The sequence below is a fragment of the Aquila chrysaetos genome, chromosome 17, assembly GCF_900496995.4.
Source record: "Aquila chrysaetos chrysaetos chromosome 17, bAquChr1.4, whole genome shotgun sequence".
In the NCBI taxonomy this organism is placed as follows: Eukaryota; Metazoa; Chordata; class Aves; order Accipitriformes; family Accipitridae; genus Aquila; species Aquila chrysaetos.
This window is the reverse complement of record NC_044020.1, coordinates 16,510,527-16,528,134: the sequence shown is the minus strand read 5'-3', so window position 1 is coordinate 16,528,134 and position 17,608 is coordinate 16,510,527. Positions and strand designations below refer to the sequence as shown.

The 17,608-nt window shown below is 37.4% G+C and overlaps 2 protein-coding genes across 2 annotated transcripts in view; one reads left to right on the top strand and one right to left on the bottom strand.

Annotated features, from left to right (window-relative positions):
* PLCZ1 (phospholipase C zeta 1) overlaps positions 1 to 2,783 on the top strand; it is a 45,047-nt gene extending 42,264 nt beyond the window's left edge. Inside the window, exon 12 of the mRNA XM_030040973.2 lies at positions 2,541 to 2,783. Within this exon, the coding sequence (XP_029896833.1) occupies positions 2,541 to 2,623 (83 nt within the window). The 3' untranslated portion in view covers positions 2,624 to 2,783. The remainder of the gene's footprint in view (positions 1 to 2,540) is intronic.
* Positions 2,784 to 4,682: 1,899 nt separating this feature from the next.
* The window catches only part of PIK3C2G (phosphatidylinositol-4-phosphate 3-kinase catalytic subunit type 2 gamma), a 210,224-nt gene continuing 197,298 nt past the window's right edge, over positions 4,683 to 17,608 (bottom strand). Inside the window, exons 32-33 of the mRNA XM_030041510.2 lie at positions 11,500 to 11,625; positions 4,683 to 5,744 (exon numbers count right to left, since the gene is read on the bottom strand). Of these exons, the coding sequence (XP_029897370.1) occupies positions 5,592 to 5,744; positions 11,500 to 11,625 (279 nt within the window). The 3' untranslated portion in view covers positions 4,683 to 5,591. The remainder of the gene's footprint in view (positions 5,745 to 11,499; positions 11,626 to 17,608) is intronic.

Below are 17,608 nucleotides of genomic sequence, written 5' to 3'. Positions count from 1 at the left end.
TTCCAAAGCTATTTCTGACAAAACAAACAAACAACATTTATTAGTGAATGAAGATGTGAAGGCAACAGGTTGGGCACTGTGCCTTTTTATTAAGCTTAACAGGGTTTTTAATGGCTTTTTCTTTCCAGGTTCTGAAGTCATAAAGCTGTTTGTGAATCTTAGCTGAGGTTGAGGAGTTACACAAGAACAAAGACATTACTCTTAAAGCACACTTGCTTTTCTCCAACATGAATTTTTACACCGATCACCTTTTACTTTCCTTTCATTTATATATTTCAGCATAATGAAAAAAACACAAACCCCTGCCAACTCACGATGTCTGAGACAAATTTAAATAGCAGACACTAAACCTTACATATGCTCGTAAAATCATCAATTTCTTTTTTTGTTGTTGTACAGTTTTTCAGTATATCTCTAATGTGCCTGTATGATTAATTTCAGTCACAAATTGGGGATTCATATTTTGGAAAAGTAAAAGCACGCAAATTCTACAGGAAAGCTTTTAAGTGGAGTAATTAAAAATGCTAGGAAATGAGTGTAGGTACAAAAGCTATAAACACTGCCAAACACACTGCACCAACACCCACTTAATGTAAAAAAAAATGCAAGATGCCATCAAGATGCTCAGAGGCATAAATGAAATGCGAAGAGATGAACTGACAGATAATATCAAAGTTTATTGCAATGCTTAACATTGAGACCTCTGGATTCCAGATCTGGAACCATGGTTTTGCTTTAGGGGCCTAAGCACCCTAAATAGTGAAAGGGGAAAACAATGTGTCTTGCAGAGTGAGTCACAACAGTCTAGATTTCTTAGGAAAGAACTGTCTAAACCATGCTGAAGAGTGAGTTAGGATTTAAATCTTACTCTTCACAGTTCCAATTGCTTTAATCTGCACTACAGGACTATCCCTCCTTCCTTAGGATTCATAACCCTGAGGTGTCCCCGAGAGCAAGTTGCTTCCAAAAGCTGAGCAGTGCTTACATCTTTTTTTTTCTTTGACAGGCAGTGGGACAAAGTTGTGCCATTGCCACCCTCTCCTGCGTTATCTCTTGAAAGGATTCAAATGTATATCATCACTGCCTGCCTTTCCCCAGCAGCAGCCTCCCACCTCAGTTGTAGATTACACTGGGGAAGAATGCCTGCTGCCCACCTGTAGCAGCATTTGATTTTTCATGCAATGATTAAGTAGGTATACTTAGAGGGGCTGAAGGTGAGAATAATTCCCTACCTGGGTGGTTAAAGGCAAGAGGAGGGGGGTCCTTGGTTACAGTCCCTGTCCCAACAAGTCTCTCATGTAGAACACTAATACAGGACAGGAATTCAATTATTACTGCTGTTATCACTGGATCAATGAATAGTTAATTATTTCATACAAATTGGAACAATTTCAATAAAAAAAGAAGTTTTACTTCTCTTGGGACACTTTGTAGGCTATTCTGTAGGTAGGGGCTGGAACACAATCTTTAGAAATGAGTCTTAGTCCCTGAAGTGTATCTTTGGCTAGGAAATAAACCAAGTCTTCCACACACTGTGTGCATGCTGTAAAAGGTTGATCTCAGATGCATATTGCCTGGAGTCAGCTTTAACATCTGCTGCCCAGAAGCTGAACTTTAGATGCCAGGTGAACTTTTATGTTGTATAAAAGAATGAAGAAGATCCAAACCCAAATAAATGAGGGTCCCAAAGACTGCGCACATGTGCAGACACACCTAAAGAAAGATTTTTGAAAACTGCAGTTCTGAACATAGATACTTAACAGATAGATACTTACTTAAATAAATGCAGCTATATATACATAGATGAAAGACAGAATTTTTTTTCATCAAAAGTGACATTGCTTATTATTATGAAATAATGGACATTTACAGTCATATAAAGCAATACAGGTTTGGGGTTTTGGATAGGGGATTGTTTTGTTTTGCAAGCAGGTAAGTTAATCAAGTAAGTTTGAAGTTGAGTACTATAGCTTCTCCAAATGCTTCAACAACCAGATGAACATGTAGTTTCTAGGCGTGCTGGGAATCACTCATATGTAAAAAGAGATCTTAACAGACTTACTTAAGATGTCATGGTAGAAGATCTTACACTATGCTTTTTTTTTTCCTGCCTCAGCTGGACAGTGCATTACTGCTGCAATACCATTCTTCTCTAAGGCACTATCACTGTCGACTCAAAAGTTTAATTTGCTATCAGAACAATGCGTACAGTGCGTAACATCTTTGGATGTTAAAATGTATGCTTTCCCCATGCTTAAATATCATTGGGCTGAAAGTCTTCAGTTTGAAAAACACCACATTCTGAAAGACACTGGAGTTTTTCAGTCTGTGTCCAAAAATGCCAGAATTAAAATACTGTATAGGTAGAGGAGAAAACCAGTAGAAATGGGATTTGGGTTCTGTATCATTTCAGTTTATTTTAAAGAGTTATTTAGAGAATCAGAAATTATGCTTTATTGGCATAGTAGATCATAAAACCAATCCATCATAATCTTTGTGTTTGTGTTTAATGCACTAATAAAGTGTCATTGTATTTATAGGTTACCGTAACGTTCCCCTGTTGTCCAAAGATGGTGGCAATCTCGAACCTGCATCACTGTTTGTTCATATCTGGTACTATTAATGATGCTCTGCAGTAGCAGTTGTTCTGGAGGATCACACCCTGCTCAATAAAGCAACGTCACTAGGCTTGCAACAACCCAGTGGTCTGTTTTCCAGAGCGGCTTGTTCTCAATGATTTTGTTAAGCTAATGGGACTTCTTGTGTGAGTAAATGGTATCCTGAATAAGTAGTGGCTACTGACATTGGCCCTACCATTACTTAGAACTAATTCATAAAGACTGAAGACTTTTTTGACATTTTTAAAATTCAGTTAATAATTTCATTTGCAGGTAATTTCAAAATTATGATTAATTACTCAGTGAGAATAATAGTCTAATATTTATGATCTGAGACTGCAAAATTATAAGCATATTACATTGACATTTTTATTTGTATTGAACAAAATTTCTTACTATTGTATCTTTCCAAGGGAACAGGAAAAATTACACATACAACGTAAATTTGTAATAACAGCAGCTTCTGATTGGGCTATAACTCTTTAATGTCCACTGTAATTTTGCTACCTGATAAAATAGTTTTAAGAAAAACCCAGCTCTTAAAATGACAAAAACTCAGGTGATAATATTGGTACCTTTTCTTAGCCTAGTCTTGAACATCCTGCTGCTAAAGAAAGGCAAATACTTCACAGACTGATTTGTAAAGGGCTAAGTTCCTCATAGCAGCAGGGAGCTCAGGATACATCTTACTGTGACCTCAGGAAGCACAATGCTTTGAGGTGGACTAGAAGAATTTTAGAAAAGTCAAGGGTTGATATGGTGATTTAAGATCTCCGAGGACAACTTCTTGCCTGAGATCTTGCCCATAAGACACAATTTTCCCATCTTCCTTACAAAGCTGAAGTATTGCTGAGCTTCCACAGGACTATATCTACCCAGTTAATTGCAGACTTGTTACTCAAACATGGCTTTTTTTTTTTTTTTTTTTTTTTTTTAAAAAAAAGAAAGGATGTTATATTGATAGGTTTCTTTCTTCAATACCAAACAGTATTGCTTATGTTTGCAGACAGTTCTGACAATATTATATTTTAATGCTTTCTTTATTTAATGCCATTTTAATGGTATTTTATCTAATGCTGCTCTAAGATGGAAAATCAGGGCATGTGGTAAACAATGATTAGAAAATGTCACAGGAAATAACACTATTAGAAAATTGCATTATAGTTATAATAAGGAAACGAAGACAGTAGACTAAGAAGAACCTAAAATCGATATTAAACTGTAAGGTCAGGTAATTTGATAACATTTTAAGCTGACCTCAATGTGTTTTTTGTGCTTGAGTGACAAGTCACTTGATTCTTTACCCAGGAGAGCCTAGAATCTAAAATGTTAGACTTACTGATCTTTGTAGTGATCATATCTGTATGCTAGCCAATATACCTTTCATGTGGTAAATATTTTATAGCTTTTTTCAGCTCTGAAGTATACTACTAATATTAATATTCAAGCAGAGCTCCCCCCACCTCCCTTTACTGAGGAGGAGTTTAATTTCCCCAGGCAATCTGGTGTATCTGTTCTCAGATAAAAACTGACCAAGTGACATAGTCAATTGGTTTGATGCTGAGAAAAACTCCAGCTTATTTAGTTTCCTAAATAACGCTCCTAGTCCCACTTCAGGAGCTTTATACAACATTACCATCTGAAGACTGACTTGTGAGTGTCCTTTGGGAGAAGGTGGCAATTATCTTCAGCTTCTGGCATTATTATCCCTCTGTTGACCACTTTTCCACCTGGTAGGACAATTGTCAGACCTACTTAGTATATGGTAACTTAAAATTTTACAGCATAACAGATCACAAATCAACACATCTCCTGTGTTTTAAAAATATGCCCTTGGTCCTGGAAAGGGGTGTGTGTGTCTGTGTATATATATATATATATATATATATATATATATAGTCAGCTATGTGTGTGTAACAGGCTGGCAATAACGGACAGTTCATTATGGCTGCTCACATGCTAAATCTTTAAAGATGTGCTTAAGTGCTTCCTCAATTTAGGTAAAAATGCTTTGAAGAACAGAGCCCGTAATTAGCCTCAGCGAACTCAAAGGAACCACTCATGTTCATTGTTTAATATGTATATATACATTTTATAGCCCTGAGGTCAATGCATGTATTGACTTGATTCCCTTATGCAGCATAACAGTGCAATGCAGTAAGACTGGTGAACAAAGATTCCTTGTAGCATGATCTTAAATAAATACCACACTGAAAGCTCACATTCAATATGTTTTATTTATTTGTGAATATTAGCTTCTCCCTCCTCCTTTCTCCTCACAAATCACCAGTTATATTTGCTTCTTGGATGTCAGAATAAAAGAAACAATGACGTATCTTATTGACAAATTAATATCCTGGATTGAATGCTACATTATATAAAAAGTTAAAAGCACACCAACACACACTGCACAAAATGTATAAAGTGCAAAGCTTTTAAGCTCTTTTAAAAAAAAAAAAAGGTATTGATTGTATAAGATTTAACATGAAATTTGCTAGACATCTGAAATGTATTGGCAGCCAGGGAACCATTCCATGGTTCTCTGCTGAAATCATCATATGCAGTGGGATCACAGCAGATGCTGATAAATTACACCATTATCAGCATTGTTTCAACACAGTCAGTGGAATTAATGGGCAAAGAATTAGGCCCCACACTTTGATGTGTACAGAATTTAGTATTTTTACAGTACTATTTAATATGAACAAACCAAAAATCTTTATTGTCGTCATAAGAATTTCCTGCATGCTGCTACAAGTTCTTACCATGTGATTTCTTAAACTCATACTGAGAGGAATCTGTTGCAGGAAGATGGTAGCAATTTTAAGACAACAGCCTTATGATTAGAAATGTTAAGGTGTGTGATCAGCAGATGACTGCATATTCTCAAGGGCAACTGAGACAAAATGTACTGTGGGGAAATGGGATAAAGAAACATTCATGGATAAATAATTGAATTTGCTTAGACAACATTTAAATTACACTGTTTCCCAGTGGATACCACTTTTCTTCATTTAACTGGACACTGTTCAGTTGAATGTTAACAGCTCCCACAAATGTTCCTTTGCTTTTCACAACAAGCTTCAGTATACGGCCTTTGAGCTCTGTGACTTTGTCATACACAACCTGAAATAATATACAGTGAAACAGAAAAAAACATACGAATTTGTGAATCTATTTGATAGGCAAAACACTTCTATACAGCATTCAGGATGATGCTTACAACTTTGTAATAATTGCTTTAAACTGCCCTCCAGAATTATAAACTACTAGCCACAAGCCAAATTCACTTCACTTAGTGAATTTACCTCAGAAATATATTTGACCTTATGTAGTTTATATAAAAGAGATTCTGCCAGTTTAGGCTTGTGAAATCTGATTACCAAGCATTTGTAAATAAATCTGAAACTTGTGTTGCACAATGCGTGAGAAAAAAAACAGGTACATATAATTTTCCCTGTGAAAATTGAAAATCTGACTTAAGCAGAGGTTTGAACTCAGTGTGAGGAAATATCAGATCCTTCGTGAACTTCACCAGGGAATGATAATATGGTTGAATTTCTGGAGGAGAGGTTCAGATGGAGAGTGCTCATCATAGGCAGCGGCATGAAAACATAAGATAGGTAATTCTGTAAAAGTGTAGGTTATTATAATTTTTAAATATCTTTCCGTAGCAGATACTTTGATAAACGGTATTGCAAAAATCGGAAAAAAACCCCAGGAAAACAGTTTTGATGTCAATTTTTTTAACCTATGTATATTGTATTTGTTACATGTTCCTTAGTAGTGCCTTAAAGCAACTTTATGTTGCATTGATATGTCTTATAAAGTTGTATCGCATCAGTGCACAGTATCTCGGAATTTTTTCTCAGTACAGTACCTGTGATTAAATCTTGTGCTACATACCAGGATTAAAAAAGATCAAGCCAAAGCAAAACAAAATTTTCTTCTAATCAAGACTTCCATAAAGTTTCACAGCTGTTCTAGATCCAACAAACCCACACCTTAAAAGAGATAATTATTTTCCTTTGAAAATTGTCTGTATAAATTTTACTATTTCAATACAAATAATTTTATGCATGATTCTGGATGCTAACTGTATTCAAATGTGCCTATTATAAAACACTTACATTTTTTAATGGAATCATAAAATATTAAACATGACAGAAAGCTCAGCCCACTTGGTAGAAGTTGTAGATGTGGAACATCTCTGAGATTGGACCCAATTTAGCAAGTGGAACTTAGTAAATTTGGATCTTTCTGTTACTCAAGAAGTGCTGTTAATAGTTCTCAAATTAAATGAGACAGCTTGCTTAGTATGTCTGTATAAAATTACTAAAACCTATAGCTTTTAAAATATCCTTGAAATTACCTTAATACTATGAGAACACAGAGAGGTTAATTATGAAATGTTAATGGTGTTTTTTCTGAGTTTTAAAAAATATATGGAGTGATAGGCTAACAAGAATGAGCTGCATTCAGAACAGATTCCTATGTTTCAGTCTCTGCATTAATCAAGAACTGCCGAGTGAACTGCATGTGGGTTGATAAAATGTGAAAGAATGCTCTCAGCTAGTTTCAGGCCTGAAAGGTAAGCTTTGTTAAGAGGAGTACATTTAATCTAAAATTTGTATGGCTGGAAATGTTTTTGCTATTTTAGTTGCACTGGAAAATGCTTTAAATTTTAATCTCTCTGTGCAGTCTAAAAAGCAAACGCAGTGACATACTGTCACTTCAGGAGAATGGGAAAGTGAAACTGCCTAAAAGGCGTTTGCTGTACAACCTGCTTGGATTTACTGTGCAGTGTGAATGCAGTCTATACATATGGCACTGCCGAGGAAAAGAGAAGTCAGGCTGAGCCCCCGCTAGCTTGGATGTCTGCAGGTTGGACTGCTGAGTCCTCTCTGTACCTCCAGTTATAAGAAGCAGAAATGGCCACGGGAGTCGTCCTTCAGGCAGGGATAGAGTTTATAAAGGCTCAGTCCCAGCAATGTTCCTCACGCTGAGTGGCGACAGAAAGGTGCTTCTGAACTTCACGGGTGGACCCAGGAGGCAAAAAATTGTTGGTTCTCCCAGACAACCCTAGCCGGCCTCACTGCCTGCTCTGTGGGACCACAGAGTGATTTTGTCTGCACTGCAAGCTGCAGGGATGTCGCAGCGAGAGCCAAACAGAGAGGACAGCAGGCTACCCTGGCGGCAAGCACCAACAGACAGGACAGCGAGCTCTCTGGTGTAGGGGGGTAATCGGTGCTGTGGGGACGAACAGCCTCTGTCACAGGTTGGGGAGGGGGGAAGAAAAACTGTCCCACTCGCTCTTGTTAAGTGGCTTTACCAGAAGGATCTTACCAGGGAGAAACATTTCCTTTTCCATTTAGAAACCTTTGGAAATCATAGTTTGGAACAGCTGTCATGAAAGTCACTCCTGGTGCTTTTCGGTTTTGATGTTTGCTGTGCCTATTTCACCAAATTGTATGTGAATTAAAAATTCCCCAATGGCTTCTCCCCACCAAAAGCAAAGTGAAATGATGAAGAAAACCCCAAAAGCAAGGACAAGGACAGTAAGCGATAATATAATTTAAAATAAATCTATGATTTGATTACTGAAGTGATACTAACATCACTGTTAGATACCTGTAGAAAGGTGCCTTGTTTCTCTGCCAATACATTAAAGATATCATCTTCAGCTGTACTTTAAATCACCAAAAAGTGTACGTAAGTTTTAAGAGCTAAGAAATCTTCAGTACGGTGGATCACAACAGGCGTGAACTGGGGTAATGAACAACTTTCAATCTTTGGACAAAAAGAGGCTTTGAGCACTGAAAGACCCTATAGTGCAGGGTGGGTGGTTTTCAAATGATCCCAGTAAACTGTTTCTAAAATGGTATTGCAAATTCAGCTGGAGCAAGGTATATAACATCAGGATGTAGGGACAGAAGAAAAGTCTGAAGATAACTGAATTAGTATGTGGATAAAACAAATGCCACTTGCCGGAATTTCATAATCAGAACAGTTAAATCCTGAAATGATTGTGTAGTGAGAATATTTCCCTCCCTTTTATACAGCTAGATCAAATGGAGGTGAGTTATACGTGGCCCTGCAGCAAATCAGTGGGGCAGTTAGGGATGGAATTCAAGTATCCCTGGCTCCAGAAAGAGAAGCACTGTTGACCTACAGGAGTCTAATGACATTTTAATTGCAAATGCGGGACAGTTGCTTCTCCTTAGGTAGCCATGGCACAGTTCCTAGATTTGCTTTTAATTGTCCAAATTAGCTTTGACGCAAAGTGCTGGAGGGAGCGGCTGGGGCTCCTGGTACAGATCCCCTCCTCCCCCTCCATCAGGCTTGCTGGGACTATTCTGGTTGTTGCAGGCCAGCGTCCCCTCTGCTCCGAGGGTAACTGCAGTAACACTAACAGACTGATAGGGCCCAGGTATATTTACTCACATTTGGCTGCACCCCAAGAGCAGGATGGAGAGAGTTCCCTCTCGTTCTGGCTTCATTATGGCAACGCACCCTCTGCTTTGGCTGGGAGGTTTGCTCATTTCACGGGTGCGCGTACACGCAGGCACTCAAAAGACAAACTGAGGGCAACTGAGACCTTGAAGCATGTCTCAGGGCAAATGCTACACATATGAGCAAGACCCCACTGCAGTTGGTTCTGGTCATTGCGACTTTTCTTGGCAAGAGTTTAAACTTAAATCATTCAGATTTATTTTCAATTTTTTTTACTTTCTTTGTCTTCACTAAACTACCCTGGAACCTCCTGAGTAAGTCTTATTTATTCCTAACAGTGGTCTATAAGCAGGTATGTTATTCTTTTTACACTGCATTTCATTTTTACGTGTTCTTTCTCCTCTTCTTCTCAACCATCATTTTTTTAATGCACCATTATACCAGCGTAAATGCAACAAACTCCAAAAAACAAATAAAGGAACAAGAGAAAAAAGGAGCATTTGTTAAAAGCAACTCTAAAACATTTGGCATAGTTCATTCTATTGTCAGCCCTCCTGGACTTTCACGTCTTTACTCTCACACACATGAGTAAAAATCAGAAATAAAATGCACTTTTGCAAGGCTGATAATTTGCTGTAGGCAGTCATAAGCAATAAAAGTACAAAACTAAAAACAAAAATACCCAAGAGAAGAACATTTCAGAATTTTCTCATTCTCAAACACAGAGAGAAATTAATATACAGCTTCCTTCCAGCCATTTGGCTTTAATAAAAACTTATGAACTCATAAAAAAGGCTAGTACATTTCTGTACACAGCGTTTTAGACAGTAACTAACTTAAAAGACATCTGACTTATATTTTTAGTAGTTTTTCTTCCCTGGGGCAGCTTCTGCCTCAGTCTACCAGCCTTGGACAGAAAATGCATACAGAATGATATCACATATGGAAGAACAGAGCTGCTAACAGCACAAGCATCGGGTTTGAAATGTCCAAGTTCAATGGAACCATATGTCCCCACTGTGATTAGCAGTTCCTGGTGAAAAAGATTGAGCATCTGTGAAGAAGGCTGCAAGTTTTGAGTAAAGGATATTAAAGTTTTCATGGAATTTCTCTTTACAGCAGTGGAATGCTTGTTAACCACAATTAAATCTCCTCCCAGTGACTACTGTCCTATTGCAGGCAGGATTTTGGATTTTATTGCATTCAATTTGGTCTAATAATGATTAGAAAGATAATTGTCTGCCAGTGTTGCTGGCTGGTTCTTGTCTGTATTCCATTTTGGTTACTTTATAATGAATGTTATTATATAATCATATTATATTCCTTTGCTTCCTTCAAATGTAAAGGAATTTCTTTAGACAGGTCAGTTAGACTCATTCCACTGTCTCTTTGATGGCAAAAAAAAAGGAAAGAACATAACAAAAAAGTAAAGCCTAGTTCCCTGTTATTCCACTGCAATACCATAGGGATGGAAATCTGTCTCAGCTGTTAGCAGCAACACTACTCAAGGAGCCTACTTACAGAAGCGCTGGAAGTCATCAGTGTAAGTAGGTAACTTTTGTAATCAAATAGATGTAGGAAAAGAAAAAGAAAAATATTAAAACCCCAAGACTTGGAAAATAGGAGATAAGGACTCTTAGTCTCAGCTGACTAACTTAAGCTTCATCATAGCTTATCTATGAAACAGGGTGGAGTGGTAATATTTTCCATGCCTTCTGCTTTAAAGCCTGCTCAAAGAGCATTTGTAAATTGCTTTGAGATCTTTAGGAGATTAGTTATATGTAATAATTATAATTTCCAATCCCACCTACTGTTTGAATCTCATCTGCCCCTACAAAAAAATATAGTTTATGCCACTTCCCATTCTGTTGTAAATGCTTCTCCATGCATATGTTTCTTTTCACCCCAGAGGAGTGAGCACTTCAGTGGTGTGTGAAGTAATTATATATGGCTGTGAACTGCTAGCATTTTGACATAAAAAGAACCTGGCTATTTATTATTGTGTTATCATTTAGAACAGTGACAACCAATTTGGTTGTCTGTTTTCAATGTGAATTTGAATAACAGCATCCATTCAATTAGTACTTTTTATGTTATTGTACAAATCTGCATTCAAAACAGCCTAGGTTTTGGTGCAATGATGCTTGGTCTCATTTGGCTAGTGTGTAACTGTGGTTATGGTATAAGACAGAGCAGTGTGAATAATCCAACTGCTTTCCTGAAGAGAAAGACAAAGAGACTGTTTCACTTCTGAGAAAGATGCAAAGCAGAAGATTGTCGCCATTTGTGGTTCAGCTTATGATATGTTCCTTCTTTTTGATTGTACTCATTGCAACAGCTCTAAATGATGTATTGTTATTTTATTTCAAGAGTGGGTAAAGAAAATCGAACAAGTAAGAAATAGTGGAAGAAAGTGAATGGTACTCACAATTTCATTGTAAGTAGGGTCAGAGGTTTTTGGAGCTGTTCTTGTTTTTCTTCGACTGACCTCATAAGGATCCGGCAGAAGATAAAATTCAGCATGTGCACTCGGGGCAGAGCCATCTGGGAGGCGCTGAAAAACCAAACGGTCATAAAAATGAATGCCCATATTCTAGCAACAAAAACAAATAAAAAGTACCAAATGAAATCTGGACTTTAAGCAGACATAGAAACATGTTACATTCTCAGTATTATCTTGGCTAAATTGGAGTGCTAGTGCAGTAAACAACAGGAATTCTCAGAATTCAGCTTAATATTGAATCAGGAAGATAGAAATGAAATAATACGAGAACAAGGTAAAATTGCCTATCTTTAATATTTTACTTTCTGATGGAAAAACCCTTAAGCCTCAATCTACTTTAACTCAGCTTAATCTGATACAAAGTGTAGCCCTTCCATTTTCCAGAGCAATGCATAGAAACTGGATTCTAGCCAGTAAGCTCCTATTGATTTTAACCCCTAAATAGCAGTGCTGATGCTCGGGAGAACTGATTGTTTCTAAGGGTGTTTCATAAAGCATATTACTATAGAAGACCCAGGAGCATTTCCTGTTGCAATATGGGCAGAATAGGATTCTTATAATAATGGTCTTTCCGATCTCACCCATCACACAGCTGCAATTTTCCAGTTCAGGTTATTGAACAATATTCCAGTTATTCCATCTTATGGTAGCTACTTGAGATCAGAGCAATCTATTAACAAGGCTCAGGCATAAGTTAATGCTGCTGGGTGGAGAGTTTTTTGATAACTTCTGAACAGTTGTAAGGTTATTCCTAAAGAAACATTACAGTTACTCAGAAAACATATTAGTAGCATAAGAGGCTTTAAAAGAACACACAAGAAACATAATAATGAAAACCTATGGAACAGGTACCTTGCCAGCATATGTCACTTAGTGCTTACCTTATAATTAAGCAGAAACCTTTGTGTTGGTAACACAGTATACAATCAGAAAGCACAAAATGGAGCATATCAAAATATCAGTAATTTTAATCGTGTTATCAGTGTTTTAGGCAGCAAGTTTACCTGACAGCTCACAGGCAATCCAGTGGCACGATGCAAATGAAAATGTAGGCAAAAAGATCTTAAAATGTTTGGAACTGATGAACCCAAAGCATTAAACAGACAGTTGCATTTATATTTCCCATTGTAATTTTACCTGTCTCAGAATAAAGTCATCTCTCAGATTTTGATTATTCACAGTATGTGTCTAGAAATATGGGGCTTTCTACAGGCATTATCAACATATCCTTGTGATAGGAGAAACTGCTGGTGTCCTAGCAATAAATAACTTCTCTATTGGGAAGAAAAACAGTGCTTGTGTGTGTGAGCAACCACTTCTTGCACAACAAATCTCTGGTTTTTGTTATCTGAAATGATCCTTCAAGGCAAACGATGTGGTCAACTGCAAAGCTTATTATTGCTATCATTAACACTATACAGCATCAAGATGCACTACTGAAATCACTACATGTTGTCAGCACTATGTGAATGATTAATGTTACTATTGCTAAGCTCCCCAAAGTACATCTTATTTAAAATACACATGGGGTTTAGGTAGATGGTATTCAACAGCCAAAAGAAGAATGTCATTAAACGGCAGTGAAACTAACAAGTGTTTTCCTAGGACAAAGTACCATGTTGTTAATGCAGGATTTATAATTTACACTGTCCATTTGAAAGGCCATCTCTATTGATCTAGGACTACACTAAAACGTCAATCAAGGATTACAAATAACAGTAAATTGAACAGTCTCTTAAAAATAAGGACGCAGAAAGAAATATAGCCTTAAATACCAGTCCAAGCAATGAGGATCCTAACTATAATCAAGCTCTTCCCTTCTCAATTAATAGATAAGCATCCCTGTAACTTGAAGGTCAACAGATTTTAGTTGTTTCAGACAAAAAAGGGAACATGGTTAAAAAAAAAAAAAAGGTCGGGGGGGGGGGTGTCATTGTTGAAGAAGACATTATCAGCAAAACTGCTGAGACCCAGCACAATGATCTTCACTATCTCAAGCATGGAAATACAGTACAGGGAGAGTCCTGTAAAATGTCAGGCTTTATAAATCATCCCAGAAGTGTATTGCCTAGCCAGGGACCATGTCAGAGCTAATTTTGAAAGCTGAGGTCAGCAGCAGCTGCAAAGGGCACTGGGCTGAGGAGCCCAGACGGCAGGTAACGGGCTACAAAAGTAACAGAGAGGACGGCTGCATCCATCCAGTTCTGCTCCTCTTTGAGCTGCCCAGATAGGCCAGGGTGTAGTCACAGGTGCTGTGCCCTGCTGCACACCTCAGGACAGCAAAGGCACAGATCCCAGCAGTGTCCTTTGCTTTTGAAACAGGCTCAGTCTGACATTCACCTGCCAGGGAAAGAATCCAGGTTGATCGCTGTGTGATTGTTTAACAGGAGCCGGGTATCCAGAAGCGCATGCGAAGAATCCAAAAAAAGTCAGCTAAAATTGTCGCTATGCCTTTGAGTTGCTCCTTGCACCCTGCTAGCAACACTGGCACATTATCTAGCCTTCAGCCAACTGACCTTCCTCCATCAGCCGACTCCTCCCAAAATCTAAGGCAGGCACTTTGCAGTAGTGCTGTGACCATGTGAAAGATGGACAGAAAACTACTTCCTCACTGTCCCTTTGAATGTAGCTAAATACGTGTTGAAAGAGGTGAGTGGGAGGAGAGGGTCAAGAGAGAAAATAAAAAAAGAGAATATTTTAGCGATTCAGAGAAGAAAACTCAAGGCAGAGCAGTTGCTCTGGGATCTTTCAGAACTAAAACAAAGCCACTTTTCACGAATAGTAGCAATCAGCGGCCAGACTGTTACAGGTAATTTAAACAGCAGCCACCTGAATTCCAACTAGAGATCTCAGTTCTGGTTGTTGGGTGCTGGTGTTTTTCCTCGCTCTGCTTTACAGATACCATTTTCCCACTTCATCTTCCCTTGCTGAGGAAAGGCAAGCAGGCCACTCCAAATTCCACAGTCGTCCCAATTCTCCATCTTCAGTGGCACTGTTTTGCCATCAAGCAATCAAAAAGCTTCAGCTGAGCACTCTTCAAGCCAGATCACATCTTCCACCGCTCAGCTGCCCTCCCCTGCCTCCTGTTATGACACAATACATCTAACAAGCGTGTCTGACTGTTAAAAAGGTTCTGTCCCGCTACACACTAATCATTCAAAACTACAGATTAAGAGCAGGTATAAATCAGTCATGGCTTTGCAAGAGCAGAGTATGGGTAGCTCGTATGATGAGTTTGTGCTGGCTTCTCTCTTGATTGGCACAATAGTTGAATCTTTTCATGTGAAGAGCCTGCTCACCAAAGGATTTCTTGAGACAAGACTTGCAATTGTGGAAGGAGCTGTACTTTCATAGACGCTCCCTAGCAAGGACAAAGAGGGATCTTGGCAGTTTGACAATCATACTGTGAAAACAAGAGCAGTATTAACGTAGCAGAACTATCTTTCTAAATCTAAAGTAGGTGAAATTTGAAGTAAACTGTTTTATTAAGACAACTGACATGGCAGGCAAAAATACCAGTCCTTTCTCAGGCTTTCACGTATGAGTTGAGCATTTGTTTGAATAAAGGAAAATGGAGAAAACATCAGATTTTTTTTTTTTCTTTCTAAAGATTATGTCTTCTGTCATATTATACTGTTACGTTCAGTGAGCAACCGCTCAGGATTATCCTTTCACTTCTAACTTAGACTGCATTGGCACATTTATAAACTTAGGTAAACGTGAAAAATATCTGACCTAAATGCCAGTCTCATTTGCACCAAAGAATATCTGTTCTGGTGGGTCCATTATAAACACAGAGTAAGATTTCATGCAGGCTTATGAGTAGTTCTGAAATCCAGCAAAAACCCCTTTGTTATTATTAATGGCTCACAAATCACTGACTTCTGTCCATAGTCCAGGCCAGAAGGAAAATCAAAGGATACCTTGGGAATGCCATTTTGCACTTCAACTACTTTGCAAAACCTTTAGAGCTTGAATGTACTTGTGATCAAGCAACCCCAAAGTTTTAGATTGAATTCTATTTATGTTTAATTCTGTAGTCATTTCATTAAGCCAAAAATAAAGTTTACTTTCTTTAAAAGAAGCTACTCCCAATTTAAATTACTGTCTTAAATATTCAGTTGTGTATGTTTGTGAATAAATCCAAGATACAAAAATCTGTAAGGCTGAAAAGGTATAAAACCAAGTTTCCAACAGAAATGCCATAGCTCTCCTTGCTGTGCCTACGGACAAAAAAACCCCAGTGATTTTGATCTGCCAATAAAAAAGATTGAGTTAAATTTAGAAGCTGACTCCCTATGTTTTCTTCAAATACAAACAAGCCACGACTGAACAATTTTCTCAGAGAATGACCTGCCTACTTGACCTTGATAATGACTGATGTTTTTAAGGAAGTCAGTTACAACTGCCTGTATATATGTTTAAAAAAGCCGTTTATTTTTGAAATGTTATTTTCTTCTAAAACCAGGCGGAAGGTGATGAAGATATTTAAGAATGAAGGGGAGTAAGGCAGAGGAAATGATACTCTGGGTTTACTTCTCTCCACATCTGTAATTCAATACTGAAAAACTAATACAGACATGTATCTGTTACAGCTGTATTCCATTTTTCCACTCCAATTTTATTTTCCAAAACCAAAAAAGTATTGATATTTACTTACAGAAGCCCATGCAGATAGGTTGTGTCCTGTGTGATTCAATTTTAAATATACTAGCTATAGCTGGGAAATAATGGATGAAATTAAATTAATTTTTCCACAAGAATTACATTATCCTAATGACTTTTCTCCCTTGATCATTACTAACCATCCGCAACTCTCCTTAAGGATGGATTCTTTGTTAGCATTACGAGAGGCCTACCTACTTCAAAATTTGCCATATATTAAACTACGCTATTTAGTAACCAATATGAATATTGGGCCTTACTCTCATGAATTTTAAATAAAGTTTTATGATTTTTAAAAAATGCACTTTAGGGATAATTTATTGTGAAGCTTTTTAAAACTCACCTCTTCCTAAGTGACATCAAATTTTTTTTTTTAGGTGACTATTGCCTCAAATTTAAATTATCATCAGTTTCTCTTAGTGTTAGACGTGCAGGTATTTTTCCACTTTTTGTCCTAGAGTGAAACAGATTGACGGCTCCTGAACATTTGATAGTTCCAGCTGCTGTTCTCTTTTTCCCATTTTTCATTTTCAACAATCTTGACAAAAAAAAAAAAAGATCAAAGGTAACTTGTATTAACTAATGCCACCTTTCCTCCTCTATTAATAATTTCCTTTCTTCCCCCAAAATTAATTTCCCAGACACTTTAAAATCTCAGTTGCTTTCTTCCCTTTCTTCAATGAAAAAGAGAATTCCAGGCTTTAGAAAGGCTTCCATCTCAGCTACTGCCTCCAAATAAAATAATATTAATAATTAAAAAAAAAAAGTTCACTCTGTCCAGCAGCTCTAACTCTCAGTTTTCCTACCCTTTACCTTCATCTTGTGTTTTTCTCTTACATGCACTGCCATGAGAATTTATCTTCTACCTGGTGAAGAAAGGACTACAAAATATTCCTTCATGTTTAATACTGAGATATCCTTATGTGTTTAAAAATCATATCACTATAGCAAATGGTTAGAAAAACCTTCAGAGCTACAAAGCAAAATGTTTATATATTAAGTATAGACATGAGGCAGATTTGATTATTATCCAATAATGAGGGATTAGGAAAAAATCCACAGGAGAAAGCAGCCTTGCACCCCAGTAACCTGTATAAATTACTAGCTGCCTCTTGACTAAATTAAAACTAGTAAGAAATGTGGAAAAGCCATCACTGCTGCTACATTGTCTTTTACTTTCTCTGAGTCCATGTGTAACTTAGCAGAGAAAGGCTAAACCCTGTCTTTGTAAGCTGCAGCTTAATTAACAAATGCAGCCTTTGCCTTAGAAAAAGATAACAACCTCTGGGCTAATTCTAAATTTAAAGAGCTGAGAAAATAATCAGCACTAAGACAATGATATTACAAAGCAAGAGGTTCCTTCAAAAAC